Source organism: Haliaeetus leucocephalus, unplaced genomic scaffold (genome assembly GCF_000737465.1).
Source record: "Haliaeetus leucocephalus isolate CR32 unplaced genomic scaffold, Haliaeetus_leucocephalus-4.0 Scaffold269, whole genome shotgun sequence".
Taxonomy (NCBI): Eukaryota; Metazoa; Chordata; class Aves; order Accipitriformes; family Accipitridae; genus Haliaeetus; species Haliaeetus leucocephalus.
In genome coordinates, this window is record NW_010972705.1 from 213933 (window position 1) to 238484 (window position 24552).

At 43.5% G+C, this 24552-nt stretch overlaps 1 protein-coding gene across 4 annotated transcripts; it reads left to right on the forward strand.

Moving 5' to 3' along the window:
• The first annotated feature begins 6077 nt into the window (after positions 1–6077).
• NUDT2 (nudix (nucleoside diphosphate linked moiety X)-type motif 2) lies at positions 6078–11884 on the forward strand. Of its 4 annotated transcripts, XM_010569313.1 has the most exons (4): positions 6263–6296; positions 6870–6923; positions 7544–7701; positions 11530–11884. In XM_010569313.1, exons 3-4 carry the CDS (start codon positions 7569–7571, stop codon positions 11841–11843), a joined length of 447 nt encoding a protein of 148 aa, XP_010567615.1. In that variant the 5' UTR covers positions 6263–6296; positions 6870–6923; positions 7544–7568; the 3' UTR covers positions 11844–11884. The 4 variants fall into 4 exon arrangements, with proteins under 4 accessions (XP_010567616.1, XP_010567615.1, XP_010567613.1 ...); XM_010569314.1 differs by lacking the exons at positions 6263–6296; positions 6870–6923 and adding an exon at positions 6078–6130; XM_010569311.1 differs by lacking the exon at positions 6263–6296 and having other exon boundaries at positions 6581–6923.
• The last annotated feature ends 12668 nt before the right edge of the window (positions 11885–24552 follow it).

Below are 24552 nucleotides of genomic sequence, written 5' to 3' on the forward strand. Positions count from 1 at the left end.
TAATTTTAGACACTTAATTTAATATCGGGGCATGTGGTCTAATGTGGTTCAGCTATCCCTGGTTAACTAACCAAAGGAGAAGAAATTGCATTTGTCCTCACCTCAAGCTGAATAACTAAGACCATTCATCTTACAGATGAACTACAGCAAAGTTGTAGTTTTGTTGTGTAACTTTCACTTGTATGTCATGAATCTTGTGAGCATTTAAGTGTCCTTGACAGAATAACCAAAACGTTCTGCGAAATGTGAAACACAGAATTTCTCTAAATCTATATATGCTACTGGAACGCCACACTTGCATGCTTAGGAAACCCGAAAAAGCAACATGCATCACTGAAAGGTATGCCAAAAAACCCCCAACTCCTTCACTCATGTCTCCCTAGCAATGCATTGTGCAGCTGTCTGTATCCAGATGGATTAATATCTGCAGATATTTTTACTTGTTCCATAAAATGGAAAAATGATAGCACTTCAAGTGTCTGTTGCCCACTGCCTTCTTATATCTTTGTTCAGTCTAGGACCTTAGCAAATACAGCTCTTACTCAGTTTTGGAGGTTACAATAACATTCAACAACTCCAAGTTATTTAAGACTAAGTTTTTCCCCCTGTAATTCAGGGTAAGTTCTTTGACAGGATTTTCAAGCATCTCTACAATAACATTATATAAGAAAATAAGGTCACCAAATATCACCCCCCAGTTTGATTCCATATCATTAATTAACATATTATGTTGACATATAATACAATATATGTATATATAGCATACATATACAATATAATAACAATAAAACAATAAAGATTATATTAAAGTGCTGACAGAGGCCAAAAGGTGCAGTAGAGGACATCTAAAATGACTTAGAAGCTAGACACTACTATCTAAGCTGTAGATAGTAGTTAGCCATAACAGAATTACGAGATTCAGGAGTAACAAGCTTCAAGACAAAAACACTGGTATGTAGGTGGGCTTATTTAATATGTACGTAATGTAATTCCGAATCTTGAGGTAAAGTCAGAGCCACTGCGGGGATTGTTAGATCCTAGGAAGGGGAAATCAAAATTGACAAAAAGAAGAGCAAACCCAAAGATCAGAGAGGCTAAGACACACGTGCAAGGGTTTTCACAAGCGTTCACAATTTGCTAACTTCTCTAACAGATAAAATTCTACAGGAACTTCAGACTTCACTTAAAGAAGGGTTATGTTTTTGAAAAAATGCCTATCTTACATAAAGTAGCTTGAAGTATAGAACCAGTACAGGTCCTGTGTAACTGTCTGTATGCACTGCCATGAGAAACTTCTTTTGTTTGATGAAAGGAGCAGCTAGAACGCAAAGCCAAGACACCAGTCTCAATACTGAGAATCTGTTAAAGATGAAAACAATCCAGCAAATTTCTTTTGTCTATTCTTACTCTGTATCCTAGATTACACCTACATCTTTATATATACTTAAGTTAAATACAGAGTGGCCAAAGACCACTGCAAGAACTAATTCAGTACTGACCTCTGTTTGAACTATAGTGTTGGACACAGGAGAGAGAAGAGAGGACAAAAGAGAAAAAAAATGGAGACACTTCCCAAAACAAGAGCAGCAGACAAGGGGAGAGAACTAAGAATTTTAAGGTCAAGGTTCTAATTAAAAATTAAACAAAATACATTTAAATAGCTAGAAATGATTGTAGAGACAGGTTTCCATTATCTGGGGTAACAAGGGAGTAGGATTCTCAAAATACAGAAAATTCAAGTAATATAGGTACTGCAGAACGTACAAGAAGTTTAGTACTGAGACATGTAAGCAGCTCCGCACAGCTTATTAGCCAAGGCTCTGTGCCATATGAAAGCAACTAATTGGCTTCTTAATGAGAGCTGGCCCAGGAAGTAATATAACTGCTTCTGCTTCGCCAGATATATTAAATCTTACTGGAAATAAGTGGTTTCAGGAAGTAACTGCAGTGTCTCTCCATCCATGGTACAGCAATTTCACAGCCTAGGAAAACTGAACATTGACAAATAAAGGAGTAACAAACTAATTAACCATGCAAAAAAATAAGCAATTGTCATGGTGATGGGTTCCAGCATTTCTGATTACTTCAAAACTCAAGAGTAGACAATTTTCTAGAAGATTTGGTCTGGTTCATACATGAGAGAATTCAGGGGAAACAGCTGTTTTCAGTGAAACCCTTCTGGCTTTTTAATTGGCAATGCTCTAAAAGAAAGGAGCGCCTTTCTCCTCATTAAAAGAATACTTTATTTGTCCAACACTGTAGAGTTCTTTGTGCCAGAAGACACTGTTTCTAAAACAGATATGTAATTTTTCAACATTAATTAGCTTTGTAAAGAAATAAGAGTAGTATTGGTAGGTTTTCAAGAAGCCTAAATTTTTAATGATAATGCCATCTTCTGGCAAAAAAAGAGAAGACTTTTACTTTTTTACAATAAAAGCCAGCACTACCTCAGTTATTGTCAGGATCTAATTTTGTTTGTTCACCTGAGAGAACACAGTGTCCTGGGGCAGAAAAAATATAACATTCTTCAGTGTAGTAAAATGACGTCAAAGCCCAGGTCTTGTTCCCTGCAAAGCTATGAGTGGCTTCACTGAAAACAGGATTGAGACAAAAGCTTAAGAATTCTTAAAACAGCTGGATATAACATATTTTGCGGCAGAAGTGAGTCAGTATGGAGGCATAATTCTCCATGAGCACCCAGTTATAAGGTCAGATAGTCTCAGGCCTAAGAAAAACTTTTCACTCAATCTCTATTACAACATCACTTCTAATGCTTCGCTGTTCAGTGGTTGACCTTCTCATTTTATCTGGCAGGCAGACTCAGCTACACTTTGAAATTTTCACTTTATTCTCACACAAGGGACCTGCTTTGCCACTGACAAAAAGATGCTGAAGCTGGTCAGTGAAACAGTGAAGTCAATGAAGTCCAGAGCATCTTTACTAATTACACAGGCTAGCAGCAAGGGAGAAACGGTTAATGGTGATAGACCTTACTACTGGAACATGTGAGATGTCTGAACAAAGGACTAGTCAGCCTATCATCTTTATGTGGCAAACCTGAGTTCTCTACAACTCTTTATGCAAAGTTTTACAAAGATCTTAAGAGGCTGCCACATGCTGGTAATGGATAAGTACTTATCGTAAAAAAACATTAGAATTTTATATAAGGGGACCAACTCAAAGCACAAAATAAGATCACAGCTTGTCATCAGAGAACTCCTCCTTTGTTTCAGTAATAGAGGTGTTTTAAAGGTCATAAAGCTGGGGAAAAACAAAAAGTCAGGCGTAAACAGTAGTAATGAGTGGTTGCATTTTACATGTTCTGAAGAAAATTAACTTACCACAAAATTATGCTCTAGGAGCTGATCCTCCATTTTAAAATGCTTTTAATTATTAACTAGCTCTTACACAGATCTTCTCATTCTCAATGCACTTTTCAAAGTGGAGAAAAGGCTGGCCTTCAAAGATACTCAGTTAGTGTCAGTCACTATGCATAAATCACGTAAAATCCCTACATAGACTATTTTAAGAATAAAGCAGCCTTAGGCCACTATATCTTGATCCTTATTAACCTCTGATATACTAAAGATGTCAGTGCACCATTCACTTGAATAACACTCATATTATGCGAGTAACAGCCCTGTTATGCCACTGTAGCTCACTCACATCTACCTGACAATTTTAGCTGACTTCCGCTGATAGTCCTGAGTGCCACCACTAAGACATGATGCAAGTATCACTGTATCTGTATTTTAAACTAGGGAAATTAAGTCGTGGCAAAGTGAAGAAGTCTTATATGGCACTCCTACAAATGCAAACTAATGCAACTATACATTTAATCCCACAAATAATCTAAGATAATCATTCTGAATCACAAAATTTGGTCTCATCATTAAATAATTTTATTAGGCACAATCTTCAAGAGTATCTGATAAACAGTAAGTGTTAACCAGTGTACAAAACCTAAACAGCACCTTGTTTTCCTGCCTATCACTTTGTATTCTGTAAATAATTTTCCTTTCCAAGTACCTTATAAGAACAAAAGTTAAGAACTTACAAAATCTGTAAATGCATGTAGCAGGTAGGTACGTTTCCTCTCCTGACCACGACTATAGCTGTGTATTGTACTCATTACTTGTAACCACATTACTCCAAACAAGTCTTCCGCATGGGCTTTGTCTGTGCCAAAGCATTTGCTGGTTTTTAAAGTATAGAAGCAGAAGACCAGAACGAAGCCAATCTGACAATCATATGATCAAGAAGAGGGAGACTTACCAACTCACGCCACCAGTCATCCATTTTTATTTCTTATTCATCTGAACATTAAGCTCTCATTTAACTGTGATCCAAAGCCAAATCTGAGTTTGCCCTCCAGAAGTGAATGGCTAATTTGCTTTTCCAGAGTACCACACAAAATGCTTTGCCTTTAATCATTCTGACCCTGTTCCTTGGAAACTAGGTTATTCCTGTGAAGAATGAGGTCAGGGTGTGGTAGCACTTTTATAAACACAAGCTCCATAAGAGAACACCTGTACTGTAACATGAATTTATGACTTTAGTATAATGCAGCAGTTAGGGATCTATGAAAGTGTGTTTGACGTTGCAGCAGATCCCTTTGTAAGATCATAGGATTACACTATGCAACTCCCTGTGTACGTACATAACACGGTATTAAATATTCTGTTGCTCATTGGAACAACTGTTGTAGCAGCCTGTTTTGAAGACACGAGGAACAAAGTTGAATACTAGCAATAGATAACCACGTATAGTTTCAGTATAGTAAAAGTAATGGGAGAGGAGGGAATACTTTTAATGTTAAATGACAACTATTTTACAGCTGGACCATGATGCAGGTCTTCTCCCTGCAGCAACACTCCTACTTCCTTTGCTACTTACTGTCATACCTACTAGGGAGTTGGTTACTAAAACTGCAATGCATTTCATTGCTCTTTAAAACGGACTGAAAAACAACAAATGAATGTTGGAGGGGTTGTTTTCCAACAGAGTATTTTTCAATTGGCAAGAGACTGCTATTTTTTATCATCAGCCCTTCATACTAAGTATAGTCTGGTGACCTCAGCAGAAGAGACTCCATCCTACAGCTGATCCCCGACAACTGCTTAAAACAACAGCTGCGTGGAAACGGGAAGTGTCTAATATTCAACTGCATGCTAAGAAAATAATCTACAAGTTATATTGGGATGCTGATTATTTGAAGATTGTGCCCGAGCTTCTCCTGCCAGTAAGATTTACCAACTGGCTTTCAACATTTATTTTATAGTTGTATCAAAACAAACTGCCGCGCATCTGGAATTACACTGCACAACTGAGGGGGGACGTAGTTACTGGATTTAGACCCGTAGGGATTTATAGCTTCCCTCGCCGAATTTAGTCCCAGACTGAGGAACTGTACAGCTTCACCCCTGGAAGAAGGGGCGTAGGGCTGAGGCGGGGGCCTCGCACCCAGCCGGCTGCCGGCACCCTCCTGCAGCAGCCGCCTCGCCCCCGTGCCCCACCATGTGAGGGCTCTCCTCTCATCCTTCCCTGTTCCACCCCGGGTTTTTTTCCTCTTTTCCCCGCACACATCGGCGCCGGCCAGGGGCCCGAAGGAGGGGGCGGCCCAGCAGCCGGCACCGCAGCCGGCTCGGGATCCGCGGCGGGATGGGACGGGGCTGAGGGAAGCCGCGGCGCTGCCCCGCCACCCGTGGAGGGTGATGCCCCCGGGACAACTCCCCCGCTGCCTCGGCGCGGCCGTCCCCTTCACCTCACGGCAGGCCCCCCCCCCCCCCCCAGCCGCTGCACCCTCCCCGCCCGCGGCCCCCGCTGCCACTCACCGGCGCTCGGCAGCGGCGACTAGGCCGCGTCTCCATGGCAACAACGCTTTTCCCGCTTCAAACGCTGGCGCGCAGCCTCTCGCCCGCAGCCAGCGAATAGGACGAGGGAGAAGCGCGGACGGGGCGGGTCCCGGCGGGGAGAAGCCAATCCGAGATCTCTGCGGAGCCTAGAGTCCAGGCGGGAGGGCGGGACGAGAAGGGGAGGGGCTCCCGCCAGCGCCCGTGCCGCTGTGATTGGTTGAGGCTGCTTTCACTCGTACGCCGCGCCCCGCCTACCCTCCGGCCCGGAAGCGGAGGTGAGGGTGGCCGCCGTGGGGGTGACCGGGTCCCTGAGCCTCCGTGTCCGGCTCCTCCAGTGTCCCAGCCTGCACCGGGGGGGTGCCCCGCTGCCATGGCAACGGCCGGAGGGGCCCGGCCTCCCCCGGGCCGCCAGCCCTGGTCCCCCCGTCCCACCTCGGCCCGGTACCGGCAGGGCCCTGCCCGCTGAGAGCCGGCCCCTGGGGACACGGCGGGGGGCCACCCTCTGCGAGAGGGAGGGAGGGAAGGGGAGCCGGACCCCGGGGTGCCTGGCGGGCCTGGGGGAGGTTTGTCGTTCCAGGCTCCGGCCGAGCCAGCTTGGCGTTCCCGGGCGCGCACGGGAGGGGGTGCTGGCCTCCCGCCTTGGGCGGCCTCCTGCCTCCAAATCAGGCGGGGTCTGTCCCTGGGCCGCCCGGGGGTTTGGTGGCTGGCAGGGGGGGTGGGTTGTCTTTGGCTCGGCTGGTCAGACACTGATTGAGGCGGTTAAAGAGGGGTTAACCGAGAGAGCTGGACGCCGTCCTGGGGCTTGGTTGGTGGGGAAGGGCTCTGTGGTGTGGTTTCCCGCTTTGGAAACTGGAGGTGCGACTGGGCATCTCGGGGAAAAACTGTTGTGTAAACGTATTACTTACTGAAATGCGCGGCTCCGTCAAAATGCAAAGCTTTCCCTGGAACTGGGGATCGCTGTATTCTTTAACATGGATTTCTCATCTCCATTGCTTTCTCTCTTTTTCTGTGTAGGACCAGTTGTCCTGGCTGCATAGCTTATTGATTATAATATTTGTCACTTAAGAGGTGTGTTCCTTTCAATTTACATGAAGTTAGTGCTTATACCATATGCCAAGAAGCTTTTAGTTTTGTGTAACAGCCTCATCTCTAGCCCAGAGAGCAGGGACCTTGTCCTTTGTCCTTCCTTTTCTCAGCTCTGCCACTGGCATCTTGAGGAGTTCTCTGCTGCAGGGGATCTATCTTGGGCAATCATTTCTCTATGCCACTTCCAGTAATGTTGAGGTATTGTCTTTGCACAGGGCCTTTGAATTTTTGCAGTGGAAAAGCTTCAGAGTATTAATCAGTGGCTTTCCTCTTGCTTTATGATTTATTTTTTTTTCTCCCTGCAGTGTGGTTTGTAATATATCAGCAGCAAAGAAATGTCATGCAGGTCATATTTCATGCTTCTTGATAACTTTTTCTTTTTAAGCTTTTATACAGGTTCCTGTTTCCTTGTTTTAAAAGGAAAGGACTCAATTTTTTTACAATTCAAATATAGTTAATGGGATGCATTTTAATTGTGTAGTAACTCAAAGGGATGGACGATTTAGCGCACGCGGAGATATGTTTGCTGGCTAAATACAACTAGTCTGTTTGAGCTCCACATTGTATGTTGTTCCTGCTTGATCCTCTGTGCTCTTCCACAGCTCTCCGTGCAGTTAACAGAGGGGCATGGCTGTGAGAGCTTGTGGCTTGATCATCTACAGGAGGCTGCAGTCAGCACCATCTTCTAAGGTCACTGACAGTATTGAATACCTCCTCCTTCAGACATCCTATGGGACCCACCACTGGACCCCACCCAAAGGTGATGTTTGTTCTGATAACAACACACTTCAAGATAGTTTTTGTTGGGAGTGAGTGACATTGTAGACTGAACTTTGGCAGAATGCTGCTAAGGTCAGCTTTGAGGGGCAGTTAATCAGTTGACAGTAACTACTGATTGTGCTGTTTGTGCAGCTGAGTGGGGAGTTTTCTGGCCAAAATTCTTTGCAAATTGTGACTGTATAAACTATTGGGCACAACTGATTGGGGTTGGGGTGGGGGGGCAGTGTCACCCAATCGTGCTCCTCAGATATCTGATGTTTCTGGCAGACATTGAACACACAACTGAAATTAGGCAACTAGAGAAATTTTTACCTTCTCGCTCAGGTCTGACCGTCCGCCAGATAGCGCTGCTGCCAGTGCGTGGTTCTTTGACCCATGTATAAACAGAAGGGTCACAGTTTGCAGCGCAACATTAGAAGGCAAACTGAAATCGGTGATGATTTACTTTAAAGCGCCTTTCTTAAAAGATGCAGGAATTTCTTTAAGTTCAGGAATTACTGATGAAAAGCACATGACTAATGCAGCAGAGATGAGAGGAGCAGCTGGGAGAAGTAACCTTATCAGACATCTTCACCTAAGCAATCCTTGCTCATCAGTGAGGCCCCAAAGAAGAAGACAAGCCTGGTGCCCCAAGACATCTAACAACACCTTGTCTGTAAAGACACATGACAGAGCCAGTGTTTGGTAGTACATAGTCACAGCCCTGGTACCAGCAAAAGCGCAGAACAGAAATACTTCATGTTCCTTGTAGATCTTCCTACCCTCTGAGATTTCTTCCTGCTAGTATTCACTTCCTAAAATGCAGCGCTCTTAAAGCATACTGCAGGAGCAGTTTGTAAACAGGAATTTGCAAACTGGAAAAAAAAGCTCGTAACAGCATCAGCTACACTCTCCTATTAAGGGAAAGAACAAAACTTTCCAAACCTCCCCCTTTGTCCACCTCACCAAAAGCCTAAGGGAGTAGAGTTTGCAGCCTGCTGGAAAGCTAAAAAACATGTGCTGGGACATGATTGGTTGTTGTGAGAGGAGAGACCCGTGTGGAAAGGTTCATTGGGAGCACAGTAATTCTGGACAAGTGTTTGAAAAGACTTGTACGCATTTCAGTAGGGAGTGAAAAGACTCATAGGCGTACATCTCACGCACTCAAAATCACAGAATGGTTTGGGTTGGGAAGGGCCTTTAAGGGCCATCTGGTCCAACCGCCCAGCAGTGAGCAGGGCTGTCTTCAGCTAGATCAGGTTGCTCAGAGCCCCTGACCTTGAATCTTTGCAGGAATGGGGCATCTACCACCTGTCTGGGCAACCTGTTCCAGTGTTGCAGCACCCTGATGGTAGGATATGTCTTCCTTGTATCTAGTCTGCATCTAGCCTCTTTTAGTGTAGAGCCGTTGCGCCTTGTCCTACCGCTACAGGCCCCATGAAAAAGTCTGTCCCCATCTTTCTGCTGAGTCCCCTTTAAGTATTGAAAGGCTGCAGTGAGGTCTCAGCGGAGCCTTCCCTTCTCCAGTTGTCTGGAGAACTCCAACTCTCTCAGCCTGTCCTCACAGGAGAGGTGTTCCATCCCTCTGATGATGTTGGTGGCCCTCCTCTGGACCCACTCCAACAGGTCTGTGTCTTCCTTGTAGTGAGGACTCCAGACCTGGACACAGTATTGCAGGTGGGATCTCACCAGAGTGGAGTAGAGGAGAAGAATGTTGACATGTTGTTTAAGGTTTTATAGATCAAAAGGCACATGGCAGCCTTTAATAGTAGCTTGGTACAGATTTGGGGGCAATAAATGAAGGGGAGCTATTACATTATATATTCTCTGCGATATGAGTGGTCTTCAAAGGCAGCATCAGGTTGTGCAATGCAGTAACATAACTTGTATATGATGCAGACATAGATTTAACGTGGCAGGAGCCAGAATGAGAAGTTGTAATCACCTGTCCAAGAGCACGCAAAAGGCAATTTACAGCTACAGCTGTACACTGGTATTTTAAATGTACCCTAAGCAGCTGCAGCCCTTATGGGATTAAACTGGACTTGCTTGGATCTCCCCACATGAGCTTCCTGAGCCTCATCTATGCTCCTAGAACTGTGACTTTAAAATTGTCGAGGCTGATGGGAAGGGGGTGTGAGGTTCGCTTTCCTCCTCAGCATATTGGAACTGCATTAGTGCAACAGCTGGGAGGATCTGAAAGCTGTGGTTTAAGGTGCTGCCAGCAGTCCTTTTTCTGCCTGGTAGGTAGACTGTACCGCACAAAGTTGGAAACTAAGTAATGAGCTCAGTAATGAGCTTAGATTTGAGGTTATCAACAGCAGGGTGAGGTGATTGCCTGTTGCTCTGCTGGAGAGCACGAGGTTGCACTAGTGTCCTTTGAGTTGAAACTGAATCTCAGCCCCCCAGCTTTATTGCTACCTCAACCCTTTGCACATTTGGCAACTATGGATGATGACTATCATAAAAAATAGTGGGTGCTTACTGTTCATGGATGTTCTTTGGGCATTTGCTGGGGATACTGTAAAGGTAATCCAGCTGTGCAAGGCCAAGTGGATTCTGTTTCTCAACTGTTAGTAATAAGTCCCAGCTATGGAAATACATACTTAATCAAAAAGGAAACAGCTTGACTTGTAGTGCTGAGATTCAGGGGGAAAATATTTTTACTTAAAGACTCAGTGTATTTGATCTCAGATATCCGAGACGTCAAGTGCAACATCAAATGCTGTTTTCTACACGGTTGCTGCTTGAAATAGAAGTGTATTTCACATTTGAGATGATGTCACGTTTTAAGTAAGAGGTGTTTAAGCAGACAAAGAAGTGAGTGAGAGCTGTTGGGAAGGCAAAATGGATTCCCAGATACCCCAGTTCTAGTACTAAAGGGTGGCTTTGGGTTCCTGGGCCCTGAGGAAGGATTCCTCTCTCTGACGAAGTTACGGCTATTTGCAGCCAACCACACAGAAAATAGTGACACAGGGGCAAAATAAAGTTTAACCTTTTTTTCCTCTTGAAGCCTCCCAACTCCTGCTACGTTGCTTTTTTGAGATATTGCTTGGGTTGTTCTATTTATGTTCTGGTCTGGAGCTTTCATGAGAAAACCAAATCTGACATTTCTCAACAAAAGTACAAACAGCTGGGGATGTGTTATATTTATCCATTGTTTGTAATGGCACCTCTCATTCTGCGCAATGTAAAATAAATGATGTGTCCTAGGAGAACTATGCAGCTGGTGAAAGGACTGGCTTTTAGGCTTGCTGCATTTCAGAGGGGAATATGGGAGAGAAGTAAAAATACCCCTAACTGCCTAATTGAAACTCACCTTTTAAATGGCATTTGTTGGTGCCTGGTCCCGTTGTTTCTGGGCTGTTGGCATGAGTAAGAGTTTTGCAGAAATGAGTCTTAAGCTTCTGTGGGAGGGAAGGGTTGAGAGAGTACTAAGACTCTCGCACATGAGCAGTCTCCCCTCTAGCTGGATAAAGGAAAAACATTCATGAGGCACTCAGTCCTCAGTATGATCTAAGGTGGAACATGACGGGTGCAGGGTGCTCCAGAAGAGGAGGAGAGGACTGGGAAGAAAAGATGTGTAGTGCTGACAGGCCACTGGGAGTTTCAGAAGATGTCAAATAAACAACAATCCTAAAAGCCACAAGACAAAGACAAATCAAGACGTAAGAGTTGGAAAAGCAATCTTTGTTCTCCAATTTCCATTTGATTCTGTATCAGCTAGAGTGTACTCTCATCTCTGTCTCCCAATGTTTCCTAGTTGTCAAATGAATAAACAAAATCTGAGTTTCCTTCTCAGAGACTTACTTTTTCACCTTCTTAACAGGCCACGTGGACCCAGGAGAGGACGACCTGCAGACAGCCTTCCGGGAAACGCAGGAGGAGGCTGGTCTGCAGGCCAGTCAGCTCACCCTCATAGAGGGGTACAAGAAAGAACTGCACTATCCTGTCCGTGGCAAACCTAAGACCGTCATTTACTGGCTGGCAGAAATGAAGGACTGTAACACAGAAATCAAGCTTTCGGAGGAGCACCAAGCTTTCCAATGGCTGAAGCTGGAGGATGCTTGCAAATTTGCAGAATATGAAGACATGCAAGCTACGCTGAAAGAAGTGCATCAGTTTCTCTGCTCCAAAGAATAAATGCTTTTGTGAAGGATAAGGGGAGTTTTTGAAGAAGCATGGCCTGTGGTTTTTGGTTTGTTTGGTTTTTTTTAAACCAGGAGAAGAACTACATGGCTGCAGAAATATAGATTTCTTTTTTTAAATCTATACAAATTCATTGAAGAGCTTTTAAAGAGCTTGTGTCTCCCCTAACTAACGCAAAAAAGTGTGGTCTGATTGAACCGTGAACCAGAGATCTCTGAACTGAAACCCAGAGCTGACAAAGACTTCCTCTGTCCCTGTCATCTTTTCTTGTTCCTTTTTTTTTTTCCTTTGAAGTGGTGAACAACCACACATATTTTTGAAAAATCAAACACTTGATTTTTCTTGACTTGCTGATATAGAACTACAGAATTGAGAAAATGAGCATATGGAGATTTTTAATAACAAAATGTTTACTGCAGAACTTGCACCTTGCATTTCAAATGGAGAAGCAGTAGTTCTGTTCCCAACTCCTCCACTGATATGCTGTGATAACTTGTCAAATCATTTCAGGTCTTGTTTGTTTGTATCATGAATTTATGTACATCACTAATGTACTGTTATGAAAACATTTTCCATCCAAAGAGTCTTAGTAAACAGTTAACGTACAGTATTTAAATGGTAAACTTGAAGTTTTTCTTTTGCCTCTTTCTTTTCATCTTTGCTCTTTAACAGACACCTTGGCCTACGTTATTCAGGGGGTTGGGAAAGGGAAATCTGTCTGCCTAATATAGCATTTTCTGCACAGAATATCTAAGCAAATGTGCAATCTTGCTTCTGTTTGATAGTGTCTATGTTTCTGTGGCTGCAGCCTGCACCCATATGTGGGCAGCAGGGCCATGTGCACTGCCAGTGTTGTGCTGTAGATACACACGCTGGATGATTGCAGAAGCCTGCGGTGGTACCGATGAGCTCGCCTGCATCAGCTTTCCTGTGGACCTCTCTTTTGTCATTGATGTTGGTGGGAGCTGAGGTTGTTACCACTCTGTATGATTATGCATGTTCAGTTAGTAATGGTTCATAATCTTTTGGATGTTTAGGTACATAAATACCAAAAAAGCATGATGGCATTATTAAAATTTTTAGGTGAAGAATGAGATTTCTGAATCCTGGGCAACTCTGGGGGTGAACAAGTGTCCCTTCTTCCCTACATCTCCTCCAGTCTTTACTGCTTAGTCACTTGGACCTTGCAAAGCAAATAAGTGTATGAGAAAGTGGGTTCTACTTCCACTTTGTCTTCCTGATTGCTGCAGGAGTGAAGCGAGGGTCATCAGCATCGCATCAGCCCTGAAGACTTGCAATACCAGAGGTGCAGCATAGCTGTGCTGAGAAATATGGGCGGCAGTTTACTATCATGTTAACTCTCCAGTTACGCAGCACTCATCCTTTGGTGCAGCGTACGTTAATAATGTTAGTACCAGTGTGACAGTGGTGTCTTGCTCATAACTCTGTTATCTTCCTGTAGACTGATTTATAAAAGCTCCCTTATAGTGCATCTTTTTTGTGCGTGTGTGTGTGTATATACACACTCACATACACACAGATGCACTATAGTGCATACACAAGGATGCACTATAAGGGGGCTTTTAATATATAGACACACCCATAAACAATTACAGTGCTCCTCCACTTTACAGTCAGCTTTTATTTTGTTTATGAACACTGTTTACAAGCACTGCATTCAGGTGATGGCAGAGAGTGAACAGCACGTAGGTTGTGTGATTGCTCTGAGTGTTTCTCAGCTAGCTTTAGAGCAGAGGATGGAAGGTGTCTCCCACTGTCACCTGGTCCAGCCCTAAGGCAGAATCGGCTATTTTGGAGTCTTACTTTATGGATTATGTTTGGTTAATGTGCTTTTTAAGATCTCTTGTTATAAAGACTCACACCTTCAGCTCCTCTGTCCACACCTTGGAAAATTTGGTATCTAGCATTTGATGTAGGTAAACCAGTGAGAAGTAACTAAAAGATAACGAGTAAAAGAGAGGGGAAGAAAATAGTTAAAAGCCTGTGCTGCTTCACAGTCTAATTTTTTCATTATTGTTTGAGCTACCATTTAATCAGTGCTATGTAAACAATGGTGTTACTGCCTTCATGTTTATGAGCAAGATTAGCATATTAAGTATGAATTATAGAGTCATTAACAAGTCATCTGTTTTGCCCATTCAGCAGTAGTGAACATAAGCACTTGTTGCTTTGGAAAGCACATTAGCTGAACTCCAAGTATTCGCATTGTAATGGCACTGCATACATAGTGTTCCCAAAGTGTGTCAGTGTTTTGGAGGGTAACAAGTGCTGTAAGGTGATGTGCTCCTTGGACAAAATTTCAAAGGCGGGCATCTTAATTGTGGTAGAAAAATGTACAAGGGATGTAGCTGTGATAATTGGTGAGGCACTGCGTATGCATTTTGAGCAATTTATGTAGAGAATGTATTCCCACAGATTTTGTGTGTAAAATGGTGCTTATGCATTTTGAAACTTGACCTGAAAGTCTCTGGATTTGTCTTAAAGTGGAAACACTGGAAAGTCAGAATTTAATTCTGACTCTTGTTAGTGTTCACTGCTCACTGGTGAAGAAAGAGTTCTTCCTCTGCCCATGTCTAGTAGTAAAATACTTTCCCAAGAAGTGTGTGGGAAACCCTCCAGTAAATAATTATGGAATAATCTGCCTGGAGAAGACATTTCTTTCCAACCTCTATGATTTTTATGCTCTGAACCAATAAGGTTTGTATTTTCTTTCTTGAGAACAGCTAAGCTTTTGGTCATAATAGTATCTCGTGGCAGTTAACTTTTTATCAGGCTGTGGATCTATGTTTAAAAATAAATTAAAAAAAAAGAAATCAAGAGACTTTAAATTCCCTGGTGACCTTACTTCTGCCTTACATTAAATAAAAACAAACTCTAGAGAAGTACAAGCTCCATGGAAATAGCACAACAACTTAATTTAGGTAAAGTGAAAAGTGTTAAGTTTAAGTCTGAGTAAGAGACAGGTTAGGATATGGTTTCCCTTGCTCTACTGAACAAATACACTGATGCAGCTCATACTTGTGATTTCCTGGTGTTAGTATTTCTTTCTCCTGATTTATAGCCATGATTACGGTTTACATCATCACAAGATCAGAGAGAAGGAAAGCATAAATTCATGAATATTAGGAAAGCACTAAGACATTACAGGTTTCACTGAGGAAAGATCAGGATTGAGTGTGACGGTCACAGGTAATTATGCTCAAACAAGAAGTGTAAAGGCTGAAAACAGTGCCTTACTCCTTTCTAGAAAAAAACTATATTACTGCTCTAGATGGGAGCAAAATATCTGTTCATTGACTATTCCATATGACTATAGGAAATCAGAGACTGAAGCTGGTATAAAATGGCTGGATAATGTAATATCCCTGACAAACATCAACAACATTACTTGTCATTCTACAAAAAGAAAGGGGATGTGTACGATAATAAGATCTAACACATCCTAAATATGGAAATATTTTGAGAGAGACTTACTATGTCAGTAGGACTCTTGCAGTGGTGCAGAGGGAATGATGGAGTGCTACCTTTTAAGTTAGAAAAATGACTTGATGTTACTTAATTGATAACTTAGTGGGGGCAGTATTTTGGCAGATATCTGGAGGAGAGTCTTCAATCTTTTTGAGTCCTGAAGGCAGTGCTTATTAGTTAATGTTCTCACACTGACAAAGTAACTGACAGCCTTCTGTGTCTGTTGGCAGCTAGTTTTATCTTTAAAAGGATTTAAGGATCATCAGGACTTCTGTTTTGCACCTTACACCTTGTCTCCAAGGATTTACTTTCTCATACGCTCAATAACTCTAGAATTTCAGGGCAATGGGCAGTTGCAGCTGGCAAGAGTCTCGGCTTCATTTAGCTAAATCAGGGTTTTGTTATGGGTTAAACCAGCTCTGGAAGAGCTAAGCAGCGTGTGCCTGTACAAACCAAACAATCTGCTCTGCTTGCTTCACCCTTGTGCTGTGCAAGATTGTTCTCAAGTGTTAAAAAAACCCCAAACAGTGCTTTACAACTCCCTGTCAGAACAGCAAGGCTAGGGAGGAGATCGGCTATGGTGGCACTCTTCCTGGTGGGAAGAGTGACACTGGATGCAACAACAGCTCCATTATTTTGGTGCTAGTCCATTTGATAATTGGCATTATCAAAAAGAGGAGTGACAGTCCCATCTTTCCACTCAATGAGGATCTCTCCATGCCTCAAGGAAGGGGAGCGAGATGGTGGAAGGTACGGCTGGGGACCTCTTCGTAAGGGAGATGGCTCCCGTAAGTCAGCTCTGCTGCTGTTGGCTGGGGAGCTCTTCAGAGCAGAGAGGATTTTCTTCTTCCTAGCAGAAGAGAGAAGAAAGTACGTAACTGGGTCTGCCTGTCACTTGGTTGCTTCTCCATGCCAACTGGTTCAGCAACCGTGGTGCCCACATTCCCTAGACCTTCAGGGATGGCATGAGGTGTGTAGGAGAGGAGGAACCAACATTAGCGGCTGCATTTACATGGGATAGTGAGTGGGAGGGACAAGCAGGGTGGTAGAGAGGAGAAATCATCAAGGGTGATATCATGGGTGAGCGGACCCATCTGCTCAGAGCCAGACACTTCAGGTGTGGGATGGGGAAGGATGCCAAGATCAAGACTTTTGTTTTGAAATGCTGGACAGGGAAGTGGCAACTGAATGAACCCAAATCTCACTTACTTGTTGTAATGAACATTGAGTGTCAGTATTATTAATCCCAGTATGAATGCCAAGGGGCTGAGGACCAGCATGGCTGTCTTCCAGTTGGTGCCTGAAAGGATGTAACAGAAAACAATCATGCATTTACTGAAGAACCTATCCCTGTTCTTATGCAATAGCCACGACTGCCACAAAAACCACCTGTAATGTCCCTGAAGACTAGTAGGTAACAGGAAAAATGCTTTGTCCATAAGATCAACATCTTACAGTTACTTTCACTGCACAGCATCCCTCTATTGAAAATGGCCACAAAAAGGTTTTCTTTCTTGCTAGGAAGATGATAACTATTCAAGCTTCTCCACTCTGCAGCTATTTGATACGCAATAAGAAGGGCTGGGGGAAGGCACTGGTGCTAGTGGGTATCTATGTCTCCTGGTGAGCAGGGACAAAGTGTTTGCATGTTGTTACTCACTTTTGTACTCTAGGCCTGGGGAGATTTGTTTAATCTTTAAAAGGAGTTTTTCTGACAGGTAATTTGGTACCCTTGCTCCCTACTGAGCATCCTCAGTGGGACTCAGGGGAATGTAACTGTGTATTGATGGGAAGGTCAGGGGCACTGATGAACTTTCATCCACTTGGTCTTTTCGTCCTCTGGCTGATGCCCGGACCTACCTGCAAGCCTGGACCCAGCATTTTTCCCTCGATTTCCATGGTGCTTTTTAGAGTGATTGTGGGACGAATCTGGGGGAAGAAACAGAGAGACTCAGATTAGCAGCTTCTACTGTTGGACTGGAGGAAGCTCCAACTTCCTCCTGGGGCTGCACTGTAACTACAAATCCCCATTGTATGGAGCTGGAAGGGAAAGGAATCTTTCTTGTTCATCAGTGTTCCCCAGCCACAGATATTTTTTGCTCCTAGAACGTCTGATGGCTGTGCCTCCAGGTTAAGACTATGGCTATATCACTGAACCACTTGTCAAGGCAAGCACTTCAACGTGTTGTGTGAGAGCAAAGCCTTGAACTAGTCAGTGGTACACATGGAAGTTCTTCAGAAGTACTCAGGTACTTACCACTACTGAAAATACTTGAGTAATCTCTAGATGCCACCCACACTTTCCTTCCTGCTGTTCTCACATATGCATTCAGAAAAAAAAAGTGCTCACCCTCGTTTGCTGGGAGGTATGGCTGTTTGGTCTTCACTGGAGACACTGTGCTGTTAAACTTGTTAGCCAGAGGTGGGTCAGTCAAGCTTACAGAAGGCTCTCTGTCCATGGCATCGATCTTTGATGAATCAATGGTTTTACCTTGGAAGGAAATAAAGCAAACACGTGTGTGATTATCATTTACTTTTTCTACAGAAACCTGGATACACTTAATGCCTGGCAAGTGAAGGGAACCCAGCCCTGTTGTGTTAGTCCTCTACCCTGCAAGGCAAACAGGACTTGGTGCAATAGCGATCACCTCCTCCTGTGCATCAGGGGCCTTCAATTCTCACAGATTTCAAAGATGAAATTAACCTTTCAAGATGGAATCCACAGCCAAAGCAGAGCTTGTTTTCTGGTGGTAAATAAGGTCATTGGTCTAAAAAGTACAAGTGCAACACCAGCTGTTAAAGGATGAGGTGTGAGGAAGAGGCAAGTGGAAGCATCACAGGTATTACCAGCACAGCAGATGAAGAAATGGGATCAAAAGGCTAGTAAATAGTCCCTACCTCTTGCAAGGCTCAACAGCATGCTTTGCCTTGCCAGTCTTACTGCAGAAGTAGGGTATGTGGGGTAGCAATTACTGCTAGAGGGGCGGTTATGGGAATCTTGTGGCAGTAATAGTCACCCCTGCCCTGCACTGATGCATGTGGCATGATCAAGAAACCCATATCTGCAGGGCTCCCCGCTCCTTATCCCAACCCCATCCCTTCCTGTGGCACAATCATCCACAGGGACACGGGTGTAATTTATTAAGCAAATAACCTGTCGAAGTAAAAGTTGTCTGTCAATGGTCAGCTGAAACTTGGATAAGAAAGGCATAAACAAACGCACAGGACTTTGATGTTGTTACTCAGTAGTCAGAGGTTCCCTCCAGTAGACTCACAGGTTTGATAGGAAAATTATCAGTTTGCACAGGACACACTAACTGGCACAACCTGATTCAAAGCCTGCTCTGTGTTTACCCTTGCAGCCTTATTTGGGGAGCCTGGCTCCAAGGCAGCCCTGGACTGCCAAGAACATTGCCTTGGGGAATGCAACGCCCTTTTCACATGCCTTTTTCCCATATCTTAAATGTTCCACGCATTTCCTAGCCTATATTTAACTAGCTTATTACGGTATTTAATTTGTATTGGTTGTTTTTACCTTCATGTTAAACAAACTCTAACACTTGTGACTACTGTGATAATTACATGTAAACCTTCTAGTTGGCTAATTAAAAACCTCAGTAAAAAGGCCATCTTATCTGCACGACAGCCAAAAAAGCTGTTGTATCTCTTCCTATTTCCAATTACATATAGCCTCTGTATGTCAAAAGTTTATACTCATAATCTGTTTGCTTATGCCAACCAGATTCATCACATTTTCTCTTTACTCATTTCTGTAAAGCTGAAAATCTCACTGGGGCTATCAAGCCTTAAGGTAAGGAATAGCCTCATGTAAGGGAAGTAATTTCCCCTGAGGAAGGTTGGTAACCTCATCACCTACAGAGTGGGCAAACACAGAAAAGTCATTACAAACACCAGCTCTCTTCTAGTCCCTGGAGTGGAAGAAGGGAGAGGAGGAGAGGATGAGGGGAGGAATTGAGTGTGATTTTCAGGTCTCAGTTCTGCACACAACTATACAAGAAAAGTCCTGAAACCACCTTTCTTTGCATAAGGGACTAAATGAAAGAGGGAAACAGACTGGACCATGAATGATCAGTGGTCCTCAATGGGCTTCACTGGCCATCTGACAAACGGTGACAGTCACATCTTGGTGCAATGACCATGCCTGATGTCTGTTAGCCTGGTGTCCAACACCTAAAACTATGACAGGACTAGGGTTTCTACCCTTTATGTGTCCAATCTAGGCAGAAGATAGTGAACACTCATGAAGGCAGAGATTAGATTCTTTTTAGCAGAGGCCAAGGCCATGAAACTGATAATATAAAACAGATTTTTTATAACTTTTGATGCCATGTTCTAGATCTTCTTAATGCAAAGGGAGGGCAGTGCTTTAACTACCTCCCACTACTTGCTGTCTTCACTAGTGTCTTTATGGCTACATCAGGCACCAGGAGCAAGGTTCACTTTTGAGGATCATGAGAGCACAGGATGAAGGTTAGAACTGTGGTTTCAATAGTGAAAGCTGCACTGTTGGGGTCTGTAATGTGTTGCTTAGAAACCGAAGCAACAATTTCTCATTTCAAATATAGCTGCTTCTCAATAATTCATACAAGTTTAAAAGAGGTTTTCAGCTGCCTCCAGTTTTCTTGTTACCAAAAATGACATCCCAAAGTACAAAGTACCAAAAGCCCCTTCAAAGTCTTAAGTGCTTGACTTTATGGAACTTCCTTGGTTGTTTTGGACTCGGAGGCTCAAGCAATTCCAACTATTCTTAGCTCTGGGCACCAACTCAGATGAACTTTCCAAAATACTTGACTTTTGCCTGTCATCAGAAATGCAGCTGGGGTTTAGAGACCTGATCCTGTAAGGTGTTGTGTGCTTTCTGGAAAACATAGAACAGCAACTACTGGAAACCCGTGGTAACAAGTAGTTGGGCTGACTCAGAGCCATTTGGTGTCTCTCCAGATGGGGCCAAAATGAACATGAGTTAGAATGATGGATGCAAGCCTGGTGTTAGGTGGCTTGGAAGACATGTAAGGTTAGATGTTATCTGATGCTAAATCTACCTCATCTTACTTTCATAGATCCACACACGTGTGTCTACAGCTTGTTGCCTTGGTTTGCTGGGCCTCGGAGCTGCTGTCTGCGCAGCAGCACAGATGGTCTCATCTGCTAAAGTCTTCCACCTGCTGAATTTGTCCTTCTCCCTTGAGACAAAGACCTTGTGGCCTCCTTCCTTGGTGCTGAGGTGGAAGCCCAAGCTCTGCAGAGTCACGTGTCCCTTCTTGCTGCAGGACCACGCTTGGCGTTCCCAGTCCCCGCAGGGCTCCATCTTGACCACAGCATGCTTCTGGGTCTTTTGGGCCGACAAGCACTGCTTCGTTTGAAGGCTGATGATGGTCCTGGTGGCGGAGTCCCAGCTCCACTGCTGCTGCTGGGAGTCCGCCTTGCAGTTGGTCAGGCTGATGCCATTGGTCTCGTGGTGGGAGACACGAATGCACTTTTCCAGCCGGGTGTTCCTTATGAGGAAGCCTTGTCCCTCTGCTACTGTGGTACAATCAGAGCATGGTTTAGTACTGTGCATGTCTGAGGCAAACACATCTTCTGAGCGCTAGATGTTGTAAATGGCCTGGGGAAGGGGAGACATAACCCACCTGTCCTTTCCTGGATGGGCATGCCCAGATAAACAGTACCCCCAGGTTTCTAATTCCCCAGAATGATATTTCTTTAAAACACAGGGTGTGCAAATAGCCAGGAGCCATACTAGAGTAAAATAACAATGACATAAGTAACCCATGTAACTAATGGGGAAAAAGTTGTGCTGTTTATGAAATATCTACCTATATATATTTAATTCACTATTTCAATTGATTATAGCTTTAAATAGGTACCCATCCTTTCCTACCTCCAAAATATTTGGATGGTTTGGGGTTTTTTTGCCCCTATCTGGATCAAATCTTTCTTACAAAAAAAGCAATTGAAACTCCTGAATTCCCCAGGTGCTATTCATCTGGGGCCAATTAAGTCACCTTGGGCTACCATTTCAATTAAATGGCTTCTGGTGATACTACAGCAACACCAGGATAAAACCATACCCCATCAGAAGTCTGGAAGTACTTGGCTGACGGCTCATCTAAATATTGGAATGAAGTTGGGTTTAGCACACCTGACATTGGTCTGTGCTCCCCAGGCATGAAGGTACCATTTTTAACAATCCCTTTGTAAGAGAAAGATGTCACAGCCACCCCACAGCAGACACACAGTTTGAAGGAATTTCTGTAATTGCTTTTAATAGCAATGGGTCCCAACATCTCTGATAACTTAGGATGGATATCACCCTGTTAGCTGGACGAATGCCCCTGTTTTCAGTACAAAACCATCCGGTGTGGCCTGTGAACATTCTGAGCAAAATGTTAAATGCTAAACCATCTGTCACTGATGCGGGTGTACCTTCTGCTGTGTATTTTATGCCTAAGGCAGAGGGATAGAAATAAAAGTTTCAAGTTTCTGCACATTCTGAGAAATATTTTAATTTTAGTTACAAGTAATACATGGTAACTCCGAGCTTTTGCAGTCTTTTTTTTCCTCTTTTCGCCAGGACCCAGAGTTATAAAAGCCCTGTCAGCATACAGTATTGAGCGTAAAGAGTAAGAGGAGTCCAAAAAGTGATGTTAGACAAGAACACTGATGTTTATCTAAACAACTGTTTCTGCAGAGTTTCCCCTCCCAAAGCAAAGAACAATACTTCTCCCTGGCAGCAAGTATTTGGCTCAGTACATGAAAAAACTAATGACAGTCTAAACAGAAGTCAGTACACAATACCAAGGGTATGAACAATAGCTTAAAAGAGCTCTTATGTATTCTCTCAGGAAGTTCTAGGGGTCTGCTACATTAATAGTGCCTGGGGGTTGTTAAATCAGAAACAGCTCTGGGCTTTGTGCTCAGCCTGAATGCGTGGGGAAGAGGCAGCCAGAAACCACAGTATGACTCCTGTGCTGGCTCTGAGATGAGGATGGCTGTGTCCATGCTAGGATAGTGCGTTTCATGGACCTGTGATAGCCACCAAACCAGGCAATTCCTGCCAAGCCCACATGCCTAAGTGGAAATTAAATTTCTGGGAGATCCATGGACAACTCGTGAGTCCTGTCCTTTTTACCCCTTATTGAGGGCTTGATGGAGAGAAGATGTTTAATGCACCTTGGGACTGAGTTTCTGCCAGCTTCCAAAGGCAGGTGAAATGTCTCCTATATAATCTCCCATAATCTTTAGAAAATCCAGAGGGATGAATACAATCCCCCCACTGTGTTTTTTTCTAGGACCTGGAATCCAGGATTCTCACCTCTTTGCTTCATCTCAACTGGGAGAAACCCCTGATCAAATAATCATTTGAGAGCTGCATAAATATGTAACAGGGGAACATGAGAACTGTGCTGGGTCAGATAAAATATCTGCTGAGCCCAGTATCCTGTCTCCAGCACTGGACATTAGCATTTGCTAATACAGGAAGAGGGTAAAAAACAGCCAAGTAAAGAGTTCACTCAAGACAGCAAGGACACCAGCCTCCTTCCTAAATGTATCAACTAGTTAAGAGAGCATTGCTGGGTATTTATGGTTAAAATGATTTTGCCCGTGTACACTACGTTGTATTTTCCAACTCTGAAGTTCAAAAACCATTTTGTTGGTCAGTCAGTATCATGAGCCCCTTCTGCAGCTCCACACAGTCAGCTTCAGTTTTTATTATTCTTAATAATTTTGTGCCATCAGCAAACTTATTTACTTCATTATTCACCCCTTTTGATCTTTGTTGGCACCTGCTGATACCTTCAGTCTGCTGTCATCATTGTCAACTTATTCCACCTCTTTTGTTCCAGCCTGTGGGCTAAGTCTTTCTCTTACTCCACGAGAATGGAGTTTCTTAAGGGCCTTGGTGGAAGAATCTTATCAAAAGCCTTTTGCAAAGGCAAGCACAAGTTCTAGATCCACTCATCCCATGTATAGGTTAATTGATGCCATTGCGGATGTCAGGCATTCCCACTACAAAAGCTGTATTGACTTTTCTTATATTTATCTGTCTGCAAATTCTATTCTTTGTTTCTGCTCACTTGCCTGATGCCGAAATCAAACCTAGTGGCCTGTTTCCCCAGGCTGTGCAAGGATCCCTCTTAAAAGGGACATAGTTGCTGTAATGCAGTCCTTTGGTGCTGAAGGGGCTTGAAATAAGAGTTTACATGCTCCCTAAAAGTTTAAAAAAAGTCATCTTTAGCTTCCTGTAACTCATTGTGAATGACATCTGGCTAGTCATTTGCCACACATTATTTATCTTTTTTTCCCCTGAAACTTCCTCTGTTGACAATTTTGTTCGATAACACTCTTCAGACTGCACAGAGTGACTGCTGTGCGAGTACCTCCCTGACCATGTCTGAAGTGAGCACTGGAACCGATAATTCATTCAGCCTTTCTACACTGCCCTGCTTTGGGTGTCCTTACGTTTACACCAGGTATTTATTGACCTCCTTACCCCCACCAGGTTCATAGTTCAGATATGTTTGCAAGTTTCTGTTGGTAGTTTTTTTATGCTCACTCTAGGTTGCTCCTCTAAATCTCATATGTTTTATTATTGGATTCGTTATTAAACATGCCAGAATCTCTGCTGTTTTTTCTTTTCCTTGCTTGGCAATGACTGTCCATTTGAAAGTTTCATTTTTTTTATTAAATTTTGAAAAGCGTTGCTGTTTAACCCAGCCAGCAGATTTGTGTTTTGTTCTCTGTGTACAGTCCCGGATGATATATGTTCCCCTCTAAAGAATCGCTGTGTTACTTGCACATTAGCAGCAAGCATCGTGTTCCCCCATGTTATCTACCAGCCTTTTGCACTTTTGAGCTACCCCTTTCTACCAGCTTTCTTGGTTTTATGCAGGTCTCGGTTTGCAGAGACTCACCCCACTGAAGGTCCAGGGCAGCCCATCTGCCATGGGAATACATGTGAGCTCAGGAACCTCAACACTGCAACTGAAGTGCTTTCGTTTGAGATTTCTATAGCTATAACTATTTCCATAGTAGTGTATGACACCAAGTTATTGATAGATTTTTATCTTCACACCATACCTCAGGTCCAAAAGTATAAACACCATTTTACAGCTTGGGAACAGAGATCTAGTTAAACTTTGCTTGGTTCAACATTACATGGGAGGGTGGCAGCAAAGCTGGGGCCATAATA

Excerpts from the sequence above, each read along its gene's own strand:
- NUDT2 (XM_010569314.1), top strand. The coding sequence starts at position 7,569 with ATGGCTGTGAGAGCTTGTGGCTTGATCATCTACAGGAGGCTGCAGTCA. Across the intron at positions 7,702-11,529 it reads CCACTGGACCCCACCCAAAG|GCCACGTGGACCCAGGAGAG; the intron begins GTGATGTTTGTT and ends CCTTCTTAACAG.